The sequence below is a fragment of the Danio aesculapii genome, chromosome 22 (assembly GCF_903798145.1).
Source record: "Danio aesculapii chromosome 22, fDanAes4.1, whole genome shotgun sequence".
Lineage (NCBI taxonomy): Eukaryota > Metazoa > Chordata > Actinopteri > Cypriniformes > Danionidae > Danio > Danio aesculapii.
This window is the reverse complement of record NC_079456.1, coordinates 6,043,821-6,067,327: the sequence shown is the minus strand read 5'-3', so window position 1 is coordinate 6,067,327 and position 23,507 is coordinate 6,043,821. Positions and strand designations below refer to the sequence as shown.

Sequence of the window (23,507 nt, the reverse complement as noted above, 5' to 3'; positions counted from 1 at the left end):
TGCTTTATGCGATTTAGGAAGGTTGAAAACAGCGTACATTCGTTTGGCGCCATGTCTGAGTCCACTAGACACTTCTCACCCAGCTCTGCGAGTTCATCAACTCCTCTTAAAACTATATCCGGATGATGGAGGCTTTCAGCTGTGCTTCCGACTGAGCCGAGCCCAGTTTGATGAGCAGGAGGATTTCCCCTTGGGACGCCAACAACAGGCGCTACGTCATAATCATGCTCATACTAGAGTAAGCTTCTGATTGTTTAATGCTGCGCGAATGTCTGCTGAAGTTCGGGTTTTCCAACTCGAGCAAATCACATCAAACGCACAAGCGTTCAATTCACGCCATTTCATTGACATGATTTGCGCCACCTCATCGCAGATACACATTACACATAGTGAAAGTACCTAGTTGAATCTACTCTTCTCTAAGTTCACCAGCCACTTACTTGCATGTATTTGAGGAGTAACTGGTGAATTTGTGTGCTGAATCCTGCGTGTTCGGCTTTTTATGAATGAAGCAAACGTGCGGCCGCAAGTAAACATGGCGACGACCATCTAATGTTATAGATCACGATCACTAACACGTTTATGTGAACTGGTAAAACTTCTGTTTGAGATTATATATTATTAAGATTATTTTACTCACCCAATTCACAGATAATTTAACTTGTTTTAAGCAAACAATCACTTCATTTTGAGGTGTTTTTTTTTCAGAAATCAAGACATAATTTCTTATGCTATTTCATGCGTCTAGTATGTATCTTGATTTAAAATTTTTAAATATTTGGATTGAAAACAGGACAAAACTACTTAGTTTTTATTATTATTATTATTATTATTATTATTATTATTATTATTACTACTACTACTATTATTATAACAGCTCAGGGATGAGCTTTCTTGAAATGTTTGGAAATTAATTCATCGATTAATCGAAAAAATAATTGACAGATTAATCGATTATTAAAATAATCGTTATTTGCAGCCCTAGTCCATACAACATATATCATCATATCGCACAAGTTGTGAAAATCTTGCATGATCCAGCTTGTTGCAGAAGTTTGTACAGTCCAACGTTTACCCCTAAATTAAACCAGTGTGTGATCAATTTTTGAGGAAGGGTTTGTGCGGATAATATGCGAAATAGCAGAATGTGTTTGAACAGGTTTACAGAGCATTTTGAAGCAAGAGAAACAAACAGCTCGAGAGACGGACCCCTGAGGAAATCCTCCAGATGTAGGTTAGCAGGTACGGCAACATGAACTATGAAAGTATAGCAAGTCACAGCTTGTGAGAAACCAAAGTGTAAATAACTGATCTAAAGAGCTTCGGTTTACAGTGAAGACCTGTGGGTAAGCTGTCATTATGGTTGTTATAAAGCATCGCCTAAAGTAGAGCGCTTTTCCAGACCCTACAATTCCAACCAGGGAGCCATTTTGTACAAAAAAGTCCAACGGTAAAAGTTATGCACAAAACTAATGCAATATTAACATCCTACACATTACAACCAACCCAACACTAGCAAATGGAGATATTATACAGATCGATTGTTTATCAGGGGGTCATAAAGGATTTTTCAACCAATTACTGAGTTAGTTGGTGACTTTATAATCATCTGAATACACTATACCTGTGTTTTTCGCTCGGGATGGTATTATTAGAGTTATTAGTTATACACTGAGTTGCCCAATGTCCTGAACAATTAATTATTAGCCGTTACGATGGAAAATAGATGGTAAATGTCGCTATTTGAGATCATGACATATAAGCATTTCAACAAGCATCCCTCAAGCATTAATTCATTAACTCACATCAACAACTATGCATATTTTATAAAGAAATGCCCCTAATTAGCAGTGTTAGAAAAAGAAATAGCAATGTTATATTAGAATTAGCTCTAATCGCAATGGCTATGCTTTGAGACATCAAGAATGTACTAAGATTCTCTGTTTTTCCCCTTATGCAAAATGAAGTATCAATGAATTAGCTCACAATAACGAACGTGAACATTTTGTTATATAATAAAAGGCTGAAAATGTTCCCAACTACAAATGCTGGGAAAAGGAATAGCGATGTTAGCTTAGCATTAGCGCTACTTCCAACTGCCATGTTTTTAGATGGCAAACGTTGTAAGATTAAGTGAAGTTTTAATTTCGAGAGGAACACGTGATATGATTGATCGCGGCTGGCCTCTCATCCGTAATCAGCAATAATCCAATCAGAATCATTCAAGCTTACAATAAATAGACCAAATTCACCTTGCTACCTTATCTTTGTTTTGGAAGAATCCCCCTTTCACTCTCCTTCCTTTCCTCCCTTTACCAGGGGGAGCTCTCGAGACCTACCTGATCTCGGACCCCCTTATATGTATTATCTCTGAGCTCAGGGTTCTCTTCCAGGACAGCATGCCAAACCAAATTAGTGTCAAGCATATCCAAGTGTGAACTCTTGAAAATCTCATTGACATTTCTTATTAAATAAACCAATTGAAAGCTGTTTTTTGTCTAGCAAGGTTTTGTATTCCTGTTTAAGCACTAGTCTAACTGTAAACAAACTGTTTATACAAGGGGTGGGCAAACTCGGTCCTGGAGGGCCGGTGTCCTGCACAGTTTAGCTTCAACTCTAATCAAACGCACCTGAACATGCTAATCAGTGTCTCCAAGTTCACTAATTATCTATAAGCCTCATTACTTAAATGGAGTAAGTTCACAGCACTCAAATAGATTAGCTTTTTTAACTCAAATAGTTTGTAGCAATCGGTTTCCTCAAATGGTTTGAGTTAGAGCTGCACAATTAATCGAAAAAAGATCGCGATCTCGATTCGACCCCCTAGACGATCTTAATCCAGCATTTCTACGATTCTGCCAATCATCTTTTCAAGTTCAGGAGAGAAGCAAAGGCGGCTGCACGAGTCTTTTCATTGTTTCACATGTGTTGCTCAGCGACATGGACACCTCCAAATGATGTTGAAAGAGTCACATACTGTATTTATAAGGTATAGTTCACCTAAAAATGTCATTTCTGTCTTCAGATAATGCTGTATTCGCGGCTGGGAAATCACACGTGACGTGAGCTGCTGACCGTGAGCTGTTTCCACAGAGAGGACGGGCGCGCGCGTCTACTTTAGTGAACAGAACCTACATAGGCTGTCACAGTCACAGGTAATAAAGTTGTAAATAATATTTAGTTGGTGGCACAGAGTGATCGTTTTAGAGCCGCATGCGAAGTATGAACAGCACTTAGCAGTGAAAATGAAACCGAAAGCATGCACATCATTTAAACGATCATATCACATTTTAGAGTTATGATTTTGACAAACATTTGATCTGTTTTTTCTTTCATAGCGAACACAGTTGTGCATGAAAATAAATGTACAGTGTCAGTAGAACTAGCCTATATAATGTTGATTTTACCAGTGAATTAAATGGTCTAATAATGTTGTCAATGACAGATTGCAAGCATAGGCCTATATCTCAAATATAATTCAACATCAGGATTATAAGTAGAATAGAATTATTTATAGAAACCAGTAGACCTACACATAATATTATTATTGTTGTTTTACCATATACTTGAGAAAAAACAATAATAATTGCAGACTCTTATTAAGCTTTATTTTACATGTACAAAATCGTGAGAAAATCCTGATCTTTATTTTAAGCAAAAAAAAAAAAAAAAAAAAAAAAAAAAAAACGTGATTCTCATTTTAGCCAGAATGGTGCAGCTCTAGTTTTTTAAGTTTTTAAACTTAAATGGTTTGTTGCAATCGGTTTCCTCAAATGGAGTTACCCTAACTTTTTGGGTTTTACAATGTAGAAGACGTTTGGTATAGCCTTCACTGAAGAGTAAATTACCTGCAAATTAATATTTTGAGTTGAGAATTATTGCAGCCATTAATACACAAAGCATGCAAGTCATTTAGGCATTCAAAGCCATGCACAAAACGAAAGCACATGCCATTGCCATATTTTGGGGTTGCCAAAGTTAATGGTTGACATCTGCAAAACACAAAACCCACCAATACACTTCCTTTACCATCTCAAAACTCACATTAATTCACACCAAGCATGACAATTATAAAGATAATTGGGGTCCAAAAATGATCCTGGATGAAAAGAAACAGCAGAGTTCAGAGCACAAATATAACGATAAAGATGTTGAGAAACAAAACAAAACCTTTTTTTTCAGGTGATAAACGATAAAACACTGACAGCCAATCAATGCTTGATGTTAAGTAGAGCTGGGCGATTTGGCCTTGAATCAAAATCTCGATTATTTGAACATTTTAACTTCTTAATGAACGATTCTTTCTTTCGTTTAGTTTTTTTGCCCTCCCTGCGCTGCCTACACTCGTCAATGCTACCAAGCTGACCAATCACAGAGGTCGTCACAACGTGTAGAAACATTTTTGAGAGGTCAGCATCGGCATCAGTTTCAGGCACCATACACTGTGCTCAACGAAGAAGTGTAAACAGAGCGGGGTCACTTGACTCCACACGTGGTAGGGAAAGTAATTTAAAAAATTGACCTGAAAGAATGTGATCGATTATAGGTTCTGAATGTCGATTTCGATTACTTTTCGATTAAATCGATCAGCCCTAATGTTAAGCCCTAATCGCTCGGTTAAGCTTTTCAAAGACTTTCAAGTTTAACCATGGGATGTTCCTCAGGAATCCAGTGCTAGTTTAAGTGCTATGAAAATAATATTTTAGTTTTTATTGCACTAGACTGATTACGATCGCTAAATTCATTTGATTAGAATAATACATTTTCTAATAAAGATTCACTGGACAGTTGACTGGTAGCATATTCAGGACATCAAGGGAGTAAAGATGAATGAAAATAGTTTAAAAAAACTATTTTTTTGTATCATTCATCAATGTGGACACAAATATATTTATTGTGCTTCGTGTGAATGGGTCATCAAAGAGTAGTTCACTGTAAAATGAACATTTACATTCCCTGAAGTGGTTTCAAACTTTTAGGAGATTATTTTGTTGTGTTGAGCACCAAAGAAGAAAACTTGTAACCACTGACTTCCATAGCAGGAAAAACAATGGTTAAGTCAATGGTTACCGGTTTACAGTATTCTTGATAACATATTCTTTTGTCTTGAACACAACAAAGAAACTCAAAGGTTTGGAACAAGTGAAGGTTAAGTAAATGATGACAGAATAAAAATTTTTGGGGATGAATTAGCTTCAAGAGCAAGAGTGCCCAAACTCGGTCCTGGAAGGCCAGTGTCCTGTAGAGTTTAGCTACAACCCTAATAAAACACACCTGAACAAGCCAATCAAGCTCTTATTAGATATAATAGAAACGTCCAGGCAGGTGTGTTGAAGCAAGTTGGAGCTAAACCCTGTAGGACAGTGACGGGGGAAGGGGAAGGGGTAGGGGTACAAAAAGAGAATACATTTAATCAGCATTTAGCTAAATCTTACCTCTAGCACAGGTCCAGCACCCAAGATAGTTCGCTCCACGCCGCTGGCATAACCCTTCTGGCTGAGTGCCGTCAGGCAGTGGATGAGGAAGTTAGTGCTTTGCGTTTTGCCAGATCCACTCTCCCCTGAGATCACAATACACTGGTTGACGTGCTTGCGCAGCATGGCATAGTAGGCCACATCAGCAATGGCGAAAATATGAGGCTCCAGCTTGCCCAACTGGTGGTTCTCATACATCTTGACATATTTAGGGTTGTAAATGGGCAAGAACTTAAAGGGGTTAATGGCCACGAGAATACTCCCAGCGTAAGTGTAAATCTTCTTCTTCTGAAAGCGAATGCGGAGATTATTCAAGATGCTGTCCTCATGGAGCGCCGGAAGGTTGCACAGATCCTCGAAGTCCTCCTGTTGGGGTGGGAGGAACCCACGAGCAACCATTCGCTTGGACTCCTGCTCACTCCCGATCGCAGGAAGATGCACGTAGCGGATTGAGCCATCGCGGTTGCGTTCCTGGAGAAGAAAGTAAAATCCCTCTTTCTGGGAATGCTGTTCCTGGGCTTTTCTCGGCCACAGCAGGACTCGATGCACTGGGAGGTCTGTAGACTCCAGCACCCACTCCTCCCCACCGCACTCCTTCACCTCAGCCAGGACGTACCGTTTGCTGACATCCAGTCCAAGCACTGATGCCGCGTCCTGGATGACACTCGCTGCGGTGGCATCTTTAGTGACTCTGAGTGTGCAGCATGATGCTGCCTCCAGAGAGAGCCGCGGGTAAATCTGAAGCTCGTAGACCTTTCCATCTTGGCTAGTCGTCCCGTCGCCATCGTTGACACTCATTCTGACTCCGGACGAGCCCCTTCTGCATTACGCTCTGCCTTCGCAACCAGCATCTAGCACCTGGGAAAAAGAGAGGACACAAATGATTAGCCTTGCTACTCACAACTGGCAGAGTACTTAACAGTGTTTTCAAAAGTATTGAGCTAAGTACCGATTGGTACTGAAATTTTAAAAACGTCCATTTCTTACATCTTAACCATAGCTGATTGGCCATTGTGTTCACAGGCTCAACAGAAATGACTGTGATTGGCCGTGAAGGTCATCACTTCACCACTCTACACCGCTGTTCACCAAGTGCAAACACAGATCCATCAGTGGTTCACTCGTAAGTCAGCTCAGACAGACCTACTGATGGCTTTGAAATACTCCAGTGTCCCCGTATCTGTGTTTGCACTTGGTGAACAGCAATGAAGAATGGTGAACTGATGACCTCCACGGCCAATCACAGCCATTTCTATTGGGCACGTTAACACAATGGCCAATCAATGGTACCAAACTCGATACTTTTGACAACACTAGTACTTAATCAACAAACCAAAGCTTACTTTGAGTTTATAAAACAGAGAGACACTAACATTATAGAAAATATGCAACAGATTGACTTAAATGACTTAAAAATAAAAAGTCAATAGAATAAGTACATTTTATTGACGGTAAAATTATAGTTAAAAAAAAATTAGTTCCAACTTTGGGCCAAATCAACATTTGTGACTTTTCAGCATTTCCAGTCTGGTATATTTGCATGCATATGAATGTAAGTCTATGGGAAGAAAAGTGACAATGACTATTTATATACATTTATATAGCCCAGTTTTTACAAATTTTGTTGGCCGAAGTGCTTCCCAGCAAATCAACACAGACGGACAACCACGAACAGACTAAAAACAATGATCATACCTCCAAAGTCAAATGCCTTTAAGAACAAATAAGCCTTAAAGGGCAACTTTTGTAAGTTGTTTGAACAGAACTGTGTGTTGGTATAGTGTCCACTTATTGGAGAGATAGAAACACAATAGTTCTCATTTTTTAAAATAGGATCCAAATCCCTCCCATTTTGAGGCCCACCGCAACATGGCGTAGAAGTGTTGTTTTCCCCGCCCACCACATGGATTGACAGACGCGTATTATCATATCCACAACACAGGACGTGTGCAAAGCAACTGGGATTGAAAGATCTGTTCAGCTCTCTGTGATCATCTGCACCTCAGGAATGAGTTTTACAAGTATAAAATGTTTCTAAAACAGTGCACGTTTGTAGTAAAGACAGTAAAATAGCTATATAATCCATCACCACAGCCGCATGTCAGTACAATTATAAAAGACACTTCAATCCCAATTTGTAAATGTTAAATCAGGTTTATTTTGATGTCCATACAGCAGTCGATGTTAACGTGTATCCAGTCACATTTGCCGTGCAAAAACAGTGCAAAGCTAAGCGTGTGTATGCACGCACGCAAACTTTATAACAACATTGTGTGTGACTCATCATTGCAGAAAGGTTTGAATTAACTCCACAACAAATATATCAAATACCAGTTGGGGAAGTTTTTACTGTAGTAAGAAAGACCTGCTTCATTATTGTCTGTCACTGTGCTGTTTATCTACGTGAAGGCTACAGAGATCTCCGGCTCTGACACACGTGGGAACGGTGGGCAGAGATAATCAGCTCATTTGCATTAAAAGGTACAGGCAACAAAAACAGCTTCACTGTCATAACAGCTCAAATTTCCCAGATTTAGAAAGATCTAATAAATAATCTGATGGGTGTTTTGAGCTGAAACTTTACAGACACATTCTGGAGACACAAAAGTCTCATCTTAAATCTTGAAAAGCGGTAAAATAGGTGCCCTTTAAGTCTAGTGTTAAAGCTGATGATGGAAGGTGCTTGTCTTATTGACATTGGTAAGGCATTACAAAGCCTGGAGGCCGCAATGCACAAAGCACATTGCACAGCAGATCCTGATTGGAGGAGGGATCTGGTAGGAGGGTAAAGGGTTTGACCGTGCCTTCAGACTCAATTAGATCAGAAAATACCTATAATTCTTTTATTTTAGTATGATCGACAACTCATAAGGGGAAATATATCGCAAAAATATCATCATCATAATACTAGCAACAACATGTTTTCCTAGTGTCATGCAAATGTAAAGCATTCAATACGCTCCCCCTTCGCTCATCGCAGATCACCCTGTGGCCACTTTACAAATGCATTTTAACTCCTAGGACATAAGTTGTCCTTGACAGCACACACACAACCAACCAATCATGACATTTGTCGTCAAGCATTTTCATTGATTTTATTGATCAGATCCTACATTTCTCACTGGCCCACTTTGTTTCTTACCATTAACCTTCCACTTACAGTCTGCCAAAACAATCCTGGCAAGTCTCATTCATCTCCATTACGCTGATCATTCCTAAAACAGGAGCTTCTGGATTTAATTAAAGGCCTCAGATAAGGTGCCATTACCGCAGGTTATTAGATGAACCTATCGCCTGTGTTTTGTTCTCATGCCCTCGGCTCTCCATCTGACCTTATTATTGGTGGCGTCTGACTCAGACTAAACAGAGCCTTTATTTAATCTGCCTAAAAGCGTGTCCCTGCAATAAACTCACGATCACGAGTGGAAATTGCATCTGTGTAGCTGTAAGTCTTGCAGGAAGCTGTGGTCACGGTTAAAGTCGGTCTGTGTGTTGCTAAAATCTGCCCCCTGATCCAGTAATGCACAGCGCGCCTCTATAAATACACAGTATAAAGCCACAGCTGCTGCGTCATGGGTGTCAATAGCAATATGATAATTATTGACCCTTTTTCATATTTCCGGGTATCTCATTGGCAAAAGTCACCATAGTTGGTAAACTTAGAGTGCATGGTGAATGGGAGAGTACAACAAATATTTATTTTACAATAGTATTTGCTGAAATAATAAAAGAAAAACTCCAGGATGATGTTATTAAGACTTTCTAAAAAGGAAAACAATAGTGTGAGAGTGATAACGGCAGCCAGAAGAGAGAACTGTCAAATTTACGGTCCCTCCTCCGTACATGCTGCATTACAAACACCTCGCATTAGTGGAAATTTGTTTTTTTTGTAATTCGATGCAAAGATGATGTAATTCATACACAAATGCCTATAAATGTTTTATTTATTTATTTATATTTTTTTAAACAGGAAAAGATTAAAAGATAATCAGACCTGACTCAACATGGATGCTGTTTTTCAATTTAAAATCATACAGACACCCTTAAGATCCAAGGTTATTATAGTTAACAAAAACGAACGAAAAAACGGAAACTAAAATGTAAAATAATTGTCGTTAACTGAAATCAAAATAAAAACGAGTTTTTCAAAAAACTAGAGCTAACTGAAACTGTATTGTGTACATACAAAACTGACTGAAACTAGCTAAAATTATAGCAAAAACTTCCTTCGTTTTCATTCTTGTAAATGTATTTAATACATATTTGTAGGAGCCATACATTGTATATTGGCGATTGGCCACAAGGTGTCAGTAGGAGAGTATATAACTGTGGCTTCACCGCATGGAGCAAGAGTGCGTTGGTTGGAAGCACACAGTTTTTGACCGTAACGAAACGTAACTCAACTCAACGTAACAACATAAGGTAACAGAGAAGTGTGCATATAGATTAAGGAAAAGTGATGAAGTAATTTTGTTGATTGGAAAATAAAGACGTTTTTATTTTCATCTATTTTGCCTACGGATTCTGACTTTACCCGTTAAAAACTTGCTCACTCTACCAACAATAGCGGCAATTGGAAAGCCGCTACAATAATCTTACTGTAAGCCATTTAGAAGTAAATCTATTGTCTCTGCGCTGCAGGTGTTTGATCCGTACGGCACCTCAGAATCTGTAATCTTGCTGCCATTGGCCAGATTATTATTATTTTATTTATTTTTATTTTTATTTTTTAAATCGAACTCAATAACTTGTACTTAATCATAAAAAAAATTTACGATGAATTTTTTACATTTTTACCTTCCCTTGAGTACATTTTTTGTGCAGTATCGGTACTTCACTACTTTACGTTTTATTGTCTATGGGTATTAGAAAAATCAGTCCTGTGATTCCTGTCCAATCACATCACACATAGAAAGTAAATCGCCTCATAATGAACAACCTCAAGACATGGGCGATTTATAATTGCAGCAAACAATTTGGAAGCATTAAAAGTGTCCAAGAAGATGTCCAAAAACACTCATTGAGACTGTTTAGCTGCCTGTCATTAATGAAAAGATGACGGATGTTTACTGTCTGATGATCAAAATGGCTTTAAACACCCATTAGGCACAAGACGTCAACATGGCGTCAGATTGACTTTGCACCCTAACGTCATGGGGCGTTGTATTTTGTTTGGAAATGAAAATAGGGTTGACGTCAGAATTCAACGTCAGGCTGACGTTAATGTCCAATGTCTAGTGATGTTACAGCTTGACGTTGTGTGGACGTTACCACTATGACGTCTATCAGATGCTGGATTTTGGTTGCCATACCTGATGAATAAATGTCAGTATTTGACGTCATTATGACGTTGGTTCGACGATGGATTTTAGTCACTTTCCAACACAACCTAAAATCAACAAAATATCAATGTCATTTGACGTCATTATTGGACATCAAAAAACCATTGTCCTTAGATGTTGCCTAGACATTGAATTTTGGTCACCTGACATCACGACCTAAATCTAACCTAATATTAACGTCTTATGACTAGGCTCACAAGGAATCTGCGCACGTGAATTCTGCAGATTTTCCGCAGAACTCCACAGATTTTTAGCACATCTTTAATTCTGTTTATTTACTTGAGTAAATGTGTGTAAATCTAAATTTATTCAGTTTTTAAATTACAGTAATATTATTGACTAATATGAAAAATGTTCATCTGATTTATGTACAATGCCATTTATGAAGTGAAATTTTCTGTCTTTTAGTAGATAAATTATATGAGAGACTTGCTTTGTTTACCAAATAAAGTGAATCTAATTGGATTTGCATTTTAAACATTAAATTAAAGTTAAAAAGATATTATTTTTGAAATCATTCAGCAGAAATCTGCAGATGTTTACCAAAATTCCCTGCAGAAATTGCAAAAAACGTCCGCAGATTCTGTCTGGCCCTAGTTATGACGTTGTGTACCTGCTGGACAATAACTAAATGCACTACAGAATGTTACGTTTACACACATCCACAAATGACATGTAAATGCATCAGCTTTCTACAGCGCAATACTCACTACTCGAGTACTTTTAAAATGGCTACTTTTTACTCATTCTTTGAGTAATATTTACAACAGATACTTTTACTCTACTTGCACTACATTTTTACGCAAGTAATGGTACTTTTACTTGAGTATGATTTTTCAGTACTGTGCTGAGCACAAACAAGTTCCTCTGTATAATTAGCACTTCTTGTGTGTATTGCCTCTTCATGATGTATCGCTGAATGCCTCCTCAATTGTGAGTCGCTTTGGACAAAAGCGTTTTCTAAATGACTAAATGTAAATGTAATTGATTAAGTTTACAGAAATGGTACTATATCGCGATATATATCGTTATCAGGATAAGAGAGTACTTATATCATGATATGAGATTGTCATATCGCCAGCTCTACTACTCTTCATAAACGTTTGTTTTATGCCCTCTGAAAAAGGAAATCAAATCTCCCAAGGATATCAAGTCCTATCCTGCATCCACTAAAGCTCACCCCACACCAATTATTTTATTCACAGAATCCCACATTTCGCTTTTGGCAGCGATTTCTATGCGACAGATTAAACAACGCAGAACACTGTGCACTTGTTCTTGCTGTAAATCGAAGGATGCAAGTTATTTCCTGGCAAGATGAGAGTCGAGTATCTAACACAGCATGTTCGTTTGTACTGGGTGAAATTAAATTACTATGGAAAGTCCTCATGAATGAATCAATGAATGGTCGCATTTGCTGACGGTTTGACATGATGAGGGATCCACTGAGAATAACATTTACGATTCAAGATCAAAACAAAACCATGCAGGGTCAGTGAAACAGTGTACTGTTTTAATTCATTATGCTTCTTGTGCTTAGTAAATATATGCTTTACATAGCGGATGCCCTTCCAGCTCCAACCCAGGAAACTGGGTACTGGGAAACATCCATACACATGGATTCATACACATACACTATGGCCAACTTAGCTTATTCGATTTGCCTATAGCGAATGTGTTTGGACTGTGGGGGAAACCGGAGCACCTGGAGGAAACCCACGCCAACACGGGGGGAACATACAAACTCCACACAGAAATGCCAATTGACCTGGCAGGGACTCTAACCAGCGACCTTCTTGCTGTGAGGCGACAGTGCTAACCACTGAGCGACCGTGTTACCCATATTATGATCATATCAAGGCTTAAATTATTGAATTGTTTACTTTCATATTCAACCAAATCTAAGCCGAGTTTGCTCTTAAATACTGGCAAAACGTAATCCTTAACATCTGTAAAATGAGCTGTAGATTGGTTTCAGTTTTTCCAGCCTGGTTCCTCAGATGGCTGAAAGTAGGCCATCCTGCTCGCTTGGCTGTTGCCCATAACCAGAATCAATAAAACTCCAGCGCATGCATAAAGACTCTGACCACAAAAACAGCATCATCATTACAGCTCGTTCTGAGCTGGCCTGAAATAAACCGGCCAGGTTAACTCCTCTCAGCACAGAACTGGCAGAGAAAAACAAAAGGAAAACAGAAAAATGAAGGATTCTGCAGCTTTGAAATCGATTTTGGTGAAATTAAGCAATTATAAATCTTAAAAACAACCATTAAGGCTACGTCTATACTAATCTGGATACATTTGAAAATGGCGTTTCTTTTATTATTTCCAACATCTCCACTAAAAAGACTGAAGCCAAGGCGCAGCTCGTGGTCATATACTCTGGTCCTGTCCTGAAGTATCTGAATTCTGGAAAAGTATTTTCGGACTTTATTCTCAAGCTTTTGAAATGGACATTAAAACATGTGAAATTAGTATTGTTTGGATGTTCAGACCAGGCTCTAACTTAATCTAAACATCAACAACTCTCCCTTACATTTGGCATTGTGCCGGCCAAGTAGTGATTCTGATGAAATGGAAATCCATGACACCTCCTAGTTTTTTATTTTAAATGGTTAGCTGAAATGGTTTCTGCCCTATTACGTGTCTCTAGATTTGGCGAACAGAAGATGTATGATAAAATATGGGCCGCCTTCCTCTGTAATTACTTATTTTTCTGTAATATTTTTTTCTCCTTTTTACATGTCATTCTATTTAGTTTTTTATTTGTGTGGTCGGGCTGAGGTTTTTTTGATTGTGCTGTATAATTGTCGTATTGTTTGCTATTGTTTTGGTTCATGCTCTAGTTGGTATCAGGTAATAACACAGATAATTTTGTTAACATATATACATGATGTACACTATTGGGTGTTATGTTTTCTGGAGAACTTCTATAAATAAAGTAATAAAAAAATAAAATACAAACGACTGAAGCGCTTTCGCCCATATATGCATATAAGGACAGACTGAAGATGTTTTTACCTGCGTGATATCTGTCTGCCATTTATTTACTTTCCATCTCTTTGAAACTTTGCAGCAAAATGTGTCACCTGTCCTTTGCAGAGAGGCAAGATGGAGCATGTACAAATAGTGTTGTCATGATACTGGAATTCGGTACCAATCGATACTGAAATGTTTAAAAAAGTCTACATTTGAGCGCTATTGAGGACATTCTTTAACAGCGCTGATTAAACATGCTCAACAGAAATGACTGTGATTGGCCGCGAAGGTCAGTTTACCAATCTCACCGCTGTTTACCGAGTGTAACTACAGATACAGGAAACACTGGAGCGTTTTAAAGCCGCAATTCCTCAGTGGATCTCTCGTTTGTCAGCTTGTAGACAGACCAGCTGATCTACGTGACTTTGAAACGCTCCAGTGTCCCTGTATCTGTGTTGACACTCGGTAAACAGTGGTGTGTTCAACATTGCTCAAATGGACGTTAAAATTTCAGTATCGATTGGTAGTAAACTACAGAATCCTGCAACCCTAACTGAAATTAACCTTTTTCTTAGAATGCAAAATTACCCATTATGCTTAGCGTGTATGCGCAAGGAGAATGCTAAGAACTTCCGGTCGCCAGCTTGATGCTTATAAACAGTCACATTCGAACAGCTTTGAAACGATAGTTTTAATCTATTTGACTTGCTTTTAACGTCTTTGAGCTAATCCTGCTGTTGATCAGCGCCACCTGCTGGACTGATTATTTTTTTTAAATGCTGTCAAATAGCAATGAAAAACAACATTTCCCATTACAGTCAGACGGCATTTTGTGCTATTTAAATGAAGCATCAGCGCTAAAGTGATTATTTTCCCTTTTAGTCAAATATATAACCAACCCAAACAAATGCAATTCACCAACATGTTTGACACGCAGTTTGTACTGTCCCACGAACACACTCATTGAAAGAGTGGCACAAAGTAAAAATAAAGTGGCATTTTGAAATGACAGAAAAACACATACCACAGTAAATACTACACAATACAAACTAACTAAATGAATAAACGGCTCCCGATTAGAATCAACATGCAAATTTGCCAGCAGAGTATCAGTAACGTACTTTTAGTTTTTGAAAATTGCATGGCTTCCTTGCATACCTGTTTCATGTCAGTAATATTGCTTTATAATGCAGTGATCTATTGTGTGTGTGTGCATTGAAGAGCTGCTGAGTACAGTATAACAGCTGACAGGTTGGGAACACTGATGCTGTATTTCAGCATCTGATCTGACGGCAGACACTGAATTAGGAGAACGTTTTTCTCTTGCGCTTGAACCGCTACTGACTGAAGTATAACGGCTTTAACATAAACCTTTCAAAATCAAGGTTGTGGATCACAAAGACACTCCGTAAGCCACTAAAAATGGCATTGACAACCATTTTCTGATTAAGATTAACCAGTTCTAAATGCTGTAAACGGAAGTTATCCACATTCTACCGGAAGATGCTGGTCGCTATGGCGGCCTCCATGCAGCAACGAAGAAAAAGGTCTATAATAAAGCTTTCAAAATGGAAAGCATTCAGAACATCTGCTTTACAATGCCATATACCATGTTAACTGAATTGGTCACATGACTGCGTCACATGACTGCGTTTTTGAATGCCTCAGTTTTCACAGCCCACACTGCAACACGAAAACAGCGTTTCAAATTGGTCCACTTTGAAGGACAGCGTTTTCAAAAAAATATAAGTTTTCGTTTCCTAAAAAACATCTCCGTGTGGATGGAAGGCCAAAACGGAGAGAAAAGACGCATTCGTGTGGACAAGGACTAACTGCTCTGCAAGTCTACTATTTAGTTAGCAATCATTCAAATCAAAGCAAAACACATTTCAAAAACTCCACACGGGCAACATCACACAAAAAAATGCTCTATATCGGATTAGCATGTTGCTAAGCTAACAACATTACACTCTCAAGGCTGATTTATACTTATGAGTCAAGTGCATGTGTATGCTCCAGCACAACCTTCGCGCGGTAGCATAGCCCTCATCGTGGCTGACGCATACCTCTCGAAAATGTAACCACACATCGTAATGACGCGTAGCGCAAGCTCTGTGGTTGGTCTGCTTGGTAGCTGTGAGGAGTGTGGCTGAGAGCCGAAAGCCAGATGGAGCGATTGTTTATAAGTGTCGAGCCCCATGAAGGAGCTCCAGATGAAAAATTTTGTTTCAGTTTACCTTATGATTAAAGTTGTTGCACGTCCACCGGTTCCCGGCTCTGAATGAGCCAGTTTGAGCTACTTGTACATTGGGGTAGAGTTCAGAAAAAACTAAACACCAGCGAAGAAACTCAGCACAGAGGAACAAACACCTACTGCCAGCTAGTGTTTCGAAAGTGTTATTGCAGAGTAACACAAACAGCTGTGGGTCACGGCAATCGCTCAATGCAGTAAGTAAGTATAAGTATAAATCAGCCTTTAGGTACCCTTTACACTAATGCGTTTCTGTTTTAAAACAGCTTTTTAAAATGAAGCCGCTCATCATCCAGACTGGTGTTTCTTATTCCACATCATATAGCTTTACAAAAATGCTAAAATCATTAAAATAGATTGTTTACTAATACTTTTTTCAGAGGTCTTAGCATCTGAAACTCTTCATATGTCGTTCTCTAGGTATGAGATTTGTCATGTGGCTCAATTTGTAGACAAGTTTTTTTTTAGCAAATACACACAAAAAAAAAGATGTTTGCTGTTTGTTCAAACTACTTATTTAAAATGAGCTGAAACACCCCAATTCTTGAGTTTTTTGGGGGGACAACTTAACTGTTTTATGTTCAATCAGCTTATATTTGTAAAAACTAATAAGCTAACTTAATTTCTTCATGTCAACCCAATACAAATCAATTAAGTTTAGTTTATTTAAGGTGTGACAGGACAGGGTATTGCAGCACAATTCCCTGAAATGAGTCAAACACACACTCGAAACAATAGATGACTAAAAAAAACACTAATATTTAACATGATAATCAAACATAAATCAAAGGTAAAAACAATAATTAAAAAACATCAAACATGAAATAATAAGTCATCTATAAAACCGTTTTAGAGAACGAGGAATAAAGAAGAGTTAGTAACGTTTAGTTTTACTCCTGGGCATAGCAAATGTCTTATGCCACAGAAGTAGGTAGGATGGCACTGGAGCCTTAGGCGGGAAACAATGCAGTGGTGATAAACTGTCATTGAGTATTTTAGTAGCATCGCTTTGGGATCCTCTAATCAAGTACATTTGCATTGGAACATCACAAGGAAGAGCTGCTTTGTTGGCTTGGCAAAGATTAACTCAAGTTAACAATGGATTTCACCATTTTAAGTGGATTGAACATAAAACATTTAAGTTGTCTCCCCCCAAAAAACTCAAGAATTGTGTTGATTCAGCTCATTTGAAATAAGTAGTTTGAACAAGCAGCAAAAATATTTTTGTGAGTGTATAAAGTCACCAATGAACTCTAAAATCCATCCCTGTGGCCGTTACTTCTTCATAAAAGACCACCGGGATCATCTCTCCCAACGGCTTTCTCAGAGGAAGCTCCGCCGACTGGCACGAAAACAAAAGTTCTGGCCTCTTTTCAGGGGGGCGACTGATTGACCAAAAGGCCTGATTCTCCAGCTCCTCGTGTTTCCAGGCCTCCTTCAACACGTCCCTCAGATAGAGATACACACAACGCTGGCTGAGCTCCCGAGGGGGAGAAAAAAAAGAGAGAAAGCCATGAGGTAAATCAGTCACAGGTTCTTTATGGAGCGCAGATGCAGCTGGAGACTCTCTGTGTGAATGAAAGGAGGAGTGTTGCGGCTGAAACAGAAACAGCCTTTTGTCTGAACATCACCTCCGTTTAGGAAGCGAGTCTTTTAGCAGACGCGTGGGACGAGGAGAGACGGAGCTTCCCTACGGACCACACCTCCATCAGTCTGCTGGAGATTTCCTTCTGTTCGAGCCTACGCTCAATGAGTTTATAACCGGAGTGAAATAAAGGGGCTGCACGATATTGGAACAGTATACTATTTCAACAGATGACTTGAATCAAGAAATCTTTGTTACCTACATTGATTGGACTTTTAAATATGTAATATTTTTGTTGTTGATTAAATGTGTGATGAATTGTGTTGTCTGTTTTTGTTCAGTATTTGCAAATGTGGGCCTATGGTCCAAGACAAATTCCCCATTGGGGACAATAAAGTGTAAACTACGGTGGCCGGGAAGTGCAAAACAATATTACAAAGTGTCAAACACTTTTACAAAGCTCGAGACAATCTTACATTGAAAAACATTTCTACCTATCATAAGACACAATTACATAGGAAAACAATTTTACCAAAGACGAAACAACTTTTACAAGTCCCGAAACAAATTTACAATTACAGATTCCTTACGAAAGGGGAATGTCCCACACACCGGAAGTGACGTGCAAATTATCGGCATCGTCCGAAATTCTTATATCAGTGCATCTCTAGCAGTAAAGGAACTAACATACATGTTTAAAGTGTCATTTTGGTTATCAGTCAAATGTACAGAGATATCGGTATTGGCCAAAAATCTGGTATCGGTGCATTCCTAGTGACTAAAATATCTTTATAATATTTATATTGTTGGTTTAATTATGGTTATTGTTGAAATATAATGAGTTATCTATATTCATTGATATCGGTATTCATATCGGTGCATCCGTAGCAGTGAGGGAACTAAATGTTTGTAATGTTTGCTTTATTGGGGTTATCGGTCAACTATAAAGAGTTATCGGTTTTGGTCAAAATTCTGGTATTGCGCATCCTTAGTAGTGGGAGCACTAAAATGCATGTTTATAATGTTTGCTTCATTTTTGTTATCGGTCACATACAAAGGTTGTATGTAGTCAAATATCCAGAGTTATCAGCATCGTCCGAAATTCTTATATTGGTGCATCTCTAGCAGTAAAGGAACTAATGTACACGTTTAAAGTGTCATTGTGGTTATCGGTCAACTATAAAGAGTTATCGGTCTTGGCCAAAATTCTGGTATTGCGTATCCTTAGTAGTGGGAGCACTAAAATGCATGTTTATAATGTTTGCTTCATTTTTGTTATCGGTCAAAAACAAAGGTTGTATGTAGTCAAATATAAAGAGTTACCAGCATCGTCCGGAATTCTTATATCGGTGCATCTCTAGCAGTAAAGGAACTAATGTACGTTTAAAGTGTCATTTATATTTGTCATCAGTCAAATATACAGAATTATCGGTATTGGCCAAAATTCTGGTATCAGTGTATCCCTAGCGATAAGAGTGATCCCTAAAATATGTTTAAAATATTTATATTGTTTAATTTTGGTTTTTGGTGAGTTATACAGTTATCGGCATTGCCTGACATTCTTACATCGGTGTATCTCTAGCAATAAAAAAAACTAAAATGCATGTTTAAAGTGCTTGGTTCATTTTAGTTATTGGTCAAATATACAGAGTTATCGACATTGGCCAAAATTCTGGTATCGGTACATTCCTAGAGGTAACTAACATATGTTTATCATGTTTCAGCATTGTCAGAAATTCTTTTATTGGTGCAGTGAGAGAACTGAAATGCGTGTTTGTATAATGTTTGCGACATTTTAGTTATCAGTCGAATATACAGAGTTAATGGCATTGTCCGAAATTCTGGTATCACTGATATCTATAATGTTTGCTTCATATTTGTTATCGGTTAAATAAAAAAAGTTATCAGTATTGTCTGACATTCTTACATCGGTGCATCTCTGTCAGTAAGGGAACTAAATTATGTTTATAGTGTTTATAATGTTTGCTTTATTTTGGTTATCGGTCAAGTATAAGAGTTATCGGTATGGTCCAAAACTCTTGTATCGATGCATCTCTATCAGTGAGGGAACTAAACTATGTTTATAGTGTTTATAAGTTTGCTTTATTTTGGTTATCCATCAAGTATAAGAGTTATCGGTATGGTCCAAAACTCTTGTATCGGTGCATCTCTAGCAGTGAGGGAACTAAACTATGTTTATAGTGTTTATAATGTTTGCTTTATTTTGGTTATCGGTCAAGTAAAAGAGTTATCGGTACAGTCCAAAACACTTGTATTGGTGCATCTCTATCAGTGAGGGAACTAAATTATGTTTATAGTGTTTATAATGTTTGCTTTATTTTGGTTATCCATCAAGTATAAGAGTTATCGGTACAGTCCAAAACTCTTGTATCGGTGCATCTCTTTAAGTGAGGGAACTAAATTATGTTTATAGTTTATAATGTTTGCTTTATTTTGGTTATCGGTCAAGTATAAGAGTTATCGGTACAGTCCAAAACTCTTGTATCGGTGCATCTCTATAAGTGAGGGAACTAAATTATGTTTATAGTTTATAATGTTTGCTTTATTTTGGTTATCGGTCAAGTATAAGAGTTATCGGTATTGTCCAAAACTCTTGTATCGGTGCATCTCTATCAGTGAGGGAACTAAACTATGTTTATAGTGTTTATAATGTTTGCTTTATTTTGGTTATCGGTCAAGTATAAGAGTTATCGGTATTGTCCAAAACTCTTGTATCGGTGCATCTCTATCAGTGAGGGAACTAAACTATGTTTATAGTGTTTATAATGTTTGCTTTATTTTGGTTATCAGTCAAGTATAAGAGTTATCGGTACAGTCCAAAACACTTGTATCGGTGCATCTCAAAATACATGTTTCCAATGCTTACTTCATAATGTTTGCTTAATTTTATTTATCAACCTTTTACATTTCCAAATGTAAATATAATAATAATAATAATAATAATAATAACAAATCTCTCTCTGAACAATCACATTTTTCAACGGATGATTTTTTTTAAATACAGAAAACACAATACATATTTTCAGCAGTTCATGAGGATGGTGTTGCAAGTTAATGCAAAAAAAAACTATTATACTATATACTATTTATACTGTTACTAGTAAATATGAGCAATCATAATCCAACATTCTCCATTTATTTATGAATACAGTGTTAACAAAATATACACCTAAAAATGACCACCAACAAAACTTTAAACTTTTTTCTTATAATTACAAAGTTGTCACCAAATTGCCTTCTCAAATGACATTTCATAATTACAACTTGTCTTGTGTTCAACTTTTACATCTCAAACTTTTATTACAAATTTAAGCCATAATTTTAATGTTTACTGCACTTTATTTATCCCCAGTGGCTGAAGAAATCAAAAGTGGAAACTGAAATAACTTGTTCCTGTGTTGCAAAATGGTGAACAGCAGCCACCACAACAATCCATTACCAAACAAACATAGCCCTAACCTCTATTTTTGCCTCATGTAGTCCTTGAGTTTCACAAACACAAGCTCATATAACGTAAAAGAGTCCAGAAACCCCCGGCCACTGAGACTCTATTGAGAACTCAACAGCCGTCTGAGTAGAGCTCAATAAAACATGGCCAGTAGTTTCCACAGCGGGACACAATCTCAACGTCTCAGACCTCCTGCAGTCACACATGTGCTCCAGCTTTAGTTTCACCATCCCGTCGCAGTTCATCACAGGAATAAGCACATACCGAAGAGCAATCTACGAGCGCAATTCCAGAAACTAATGCCAACCCTGCTTTAATGGAGTCCTCACATAGACTGCAGCTTTATTGACTCCTCTGTTGGTTAATTCAGAGTTATTTACAATTCTAAAACAAAAACAACCAATGGCAGAATGTTTAAAAGGTAAAAAGTAATTTTTGCACCAATTTTGAGACCAAATGTAATTGTAATTGTCTCCCAATTGCAATATAAGAACAATTTTAAACAAACCGTTGCAATCCAACCATTCCTTCTGGTTTGGTCCCTTATTTATCAGGGGTTGCCACAGTGGAATGGACCGCCAACTATTCCAGCATATGTTTTACACAGCGGATTCCCTTGGAGCCACAACCCAGCACTGGGAAACACCCATACACTACTCTCACATTCACACACACTCATACACTACGGCCAATTTAGCTCATCCAATTCACCTGTAGTGCATGTGTTTGGACTGTGGGGGAAACCCGGAGCACCTGGACTAAACCCACGCCAACATGGGGAGAACATGCAAACTGCACACAGAAATGCCAACTGGCCTAGCCGGGACTCGAACCAGCAACTTTCTCGCTGTGAGGTGACAGCGCTAACCACTGAGCCACCATGCCACCGCCAAGCTAACTTTTATGCAACAATTTACATTTACTCTCCCTCAAGTGGTTACAAACCAATTCTGCAGAAAACAAAAGAAGATATTTTGAAGAATGTCGGAAACTGGTAGCCATGTACTATGGAAATCAAAGGATGATGGTTTCTACTCCTCAAAATAAGGCTAGCCAAAATAATCAATATATTGACTTATCGTGCAATACTTGGAAATTACTTCAGTCATGTTTGGTGATGTGATAAATATCGTCCATCATGTATACATAAAAATAAATTACTTCAACATTTTAGCTGAATGTTTTAGTGAAATAATCTCCACTGGTGTTGAAACTTTTTTGACAAGCAATTCTTACTACAGATGAAGAAAACAGATGAAGAAAAGGAGAATTTTCTCATTTTCCTGAAAACTGCTGACAGTCTGGAGGAAGGTGTCCAAATGAGTTTCACTTTCACTTATAGAAAACTGATGATTCACAAATAACATTAAAGTCGTTTTACATGTCTTTTTACCCTTGAATGTGCGTTTTTACGCCTATTTATATGCTGTTGTATACTTATTATATAGACACAGGCATATGTCAGTCTTCAAATGACAATTACATCACTTATCGCAATCATTAAACAATATACTGCGCATCAAAAAAAAAAATATCGTCAATTCAAAATATTTTCTTTAGTGCAAAATTGTAAGTGATAAAAAAATGCGGAGATTGAATTACGGAGATAGAAAGTTAAGTGTATTTTAGTTGTAGCAAAAAATGTACTTTTAGAAGTTTAAAATTAGTGTGGGAAAATTGAGCAATTTAAGAACATTATGCAAGTGTACTTAAAATGTATTTTAGTGCACATTTTGGGTAGTGGTAATTAGGGCTCCCCGATTCTGGCAAAAATGTGAATCACGATTTTTTTTTTTGTTAAAATCAAGATCCACAGAATCGTGAGGAAGTCGTGATGTAAAATAAAGGTTAATATCATTAGCCTATTATTATTGTTAACTCTCAAACATATGGTAAAACAACAATAATATTAGGCCTGCGTGTAGGTTTACTGTTGCTTAAAATGCTTAATTTTGTATTGTCATTATGGTGGACTTGAACAGACTTTAAATATGTCCTGTTTGCTAATTGTTAACATCAGAATATAACTATTCATAATTATAAAGTTGATTTATTATGTTTAAGACATGTGCTTGTCATTTGTCATTGACAACATTATTAGAGCATTTGTTTTCACTGGTAACATTTGAATTTTGTCATTATCAGACTCCTTCTTGCATTATATTGAACATTATATAGGCTAGGATTGTTAAACTGACACAGTAAACATTTATTTTCATGCACAACACTGTGTTCGCTATGAAAGAAAAAACATATAAAATGCTTGCCGTAATCATAACTGTAAAATGCAATATGATCATTTAAATGATGTGCGCACAGGTTTCACTTTCACTTCCGAGTGCGGCTCATGGCTGCAGTCACTGTGAGAAAAAAACACATGCATGCAAATCAAACCTCCCGCACGGCG

General features: G+C 37.7%; 1 protein-coding gene across 10 annotated transcripts in view; it reads right to left on the bottom strand.

The window, feature by feature from the left end:
• LOC130216157 (unconventional myosin-IXb) overlaps positions 1–23,507 on the bottom strand; it is a 108,862-nt gene that overhangs the window by 70,679 nt on the left and 14,676 nt on the right. For all 10 annotated transcript variants that reach the window (XR_008835770.1, XR_008835771.1, XM_056448043.1 and 7 more), the window contains exon 2: positions 5,436–6,332. Coding sequence is in view for 8 of the 10 variants with exons in the window: in XM_056448043.1 (XP_056304018.1) it covers positions 5,436–6,272 (837 nt within the window). In the remaining 2 variants the exon portion in view is untranslated. The remainder of the gene's footprint in view (positions 1–5,435; positions 6,333–23,507) is intronic.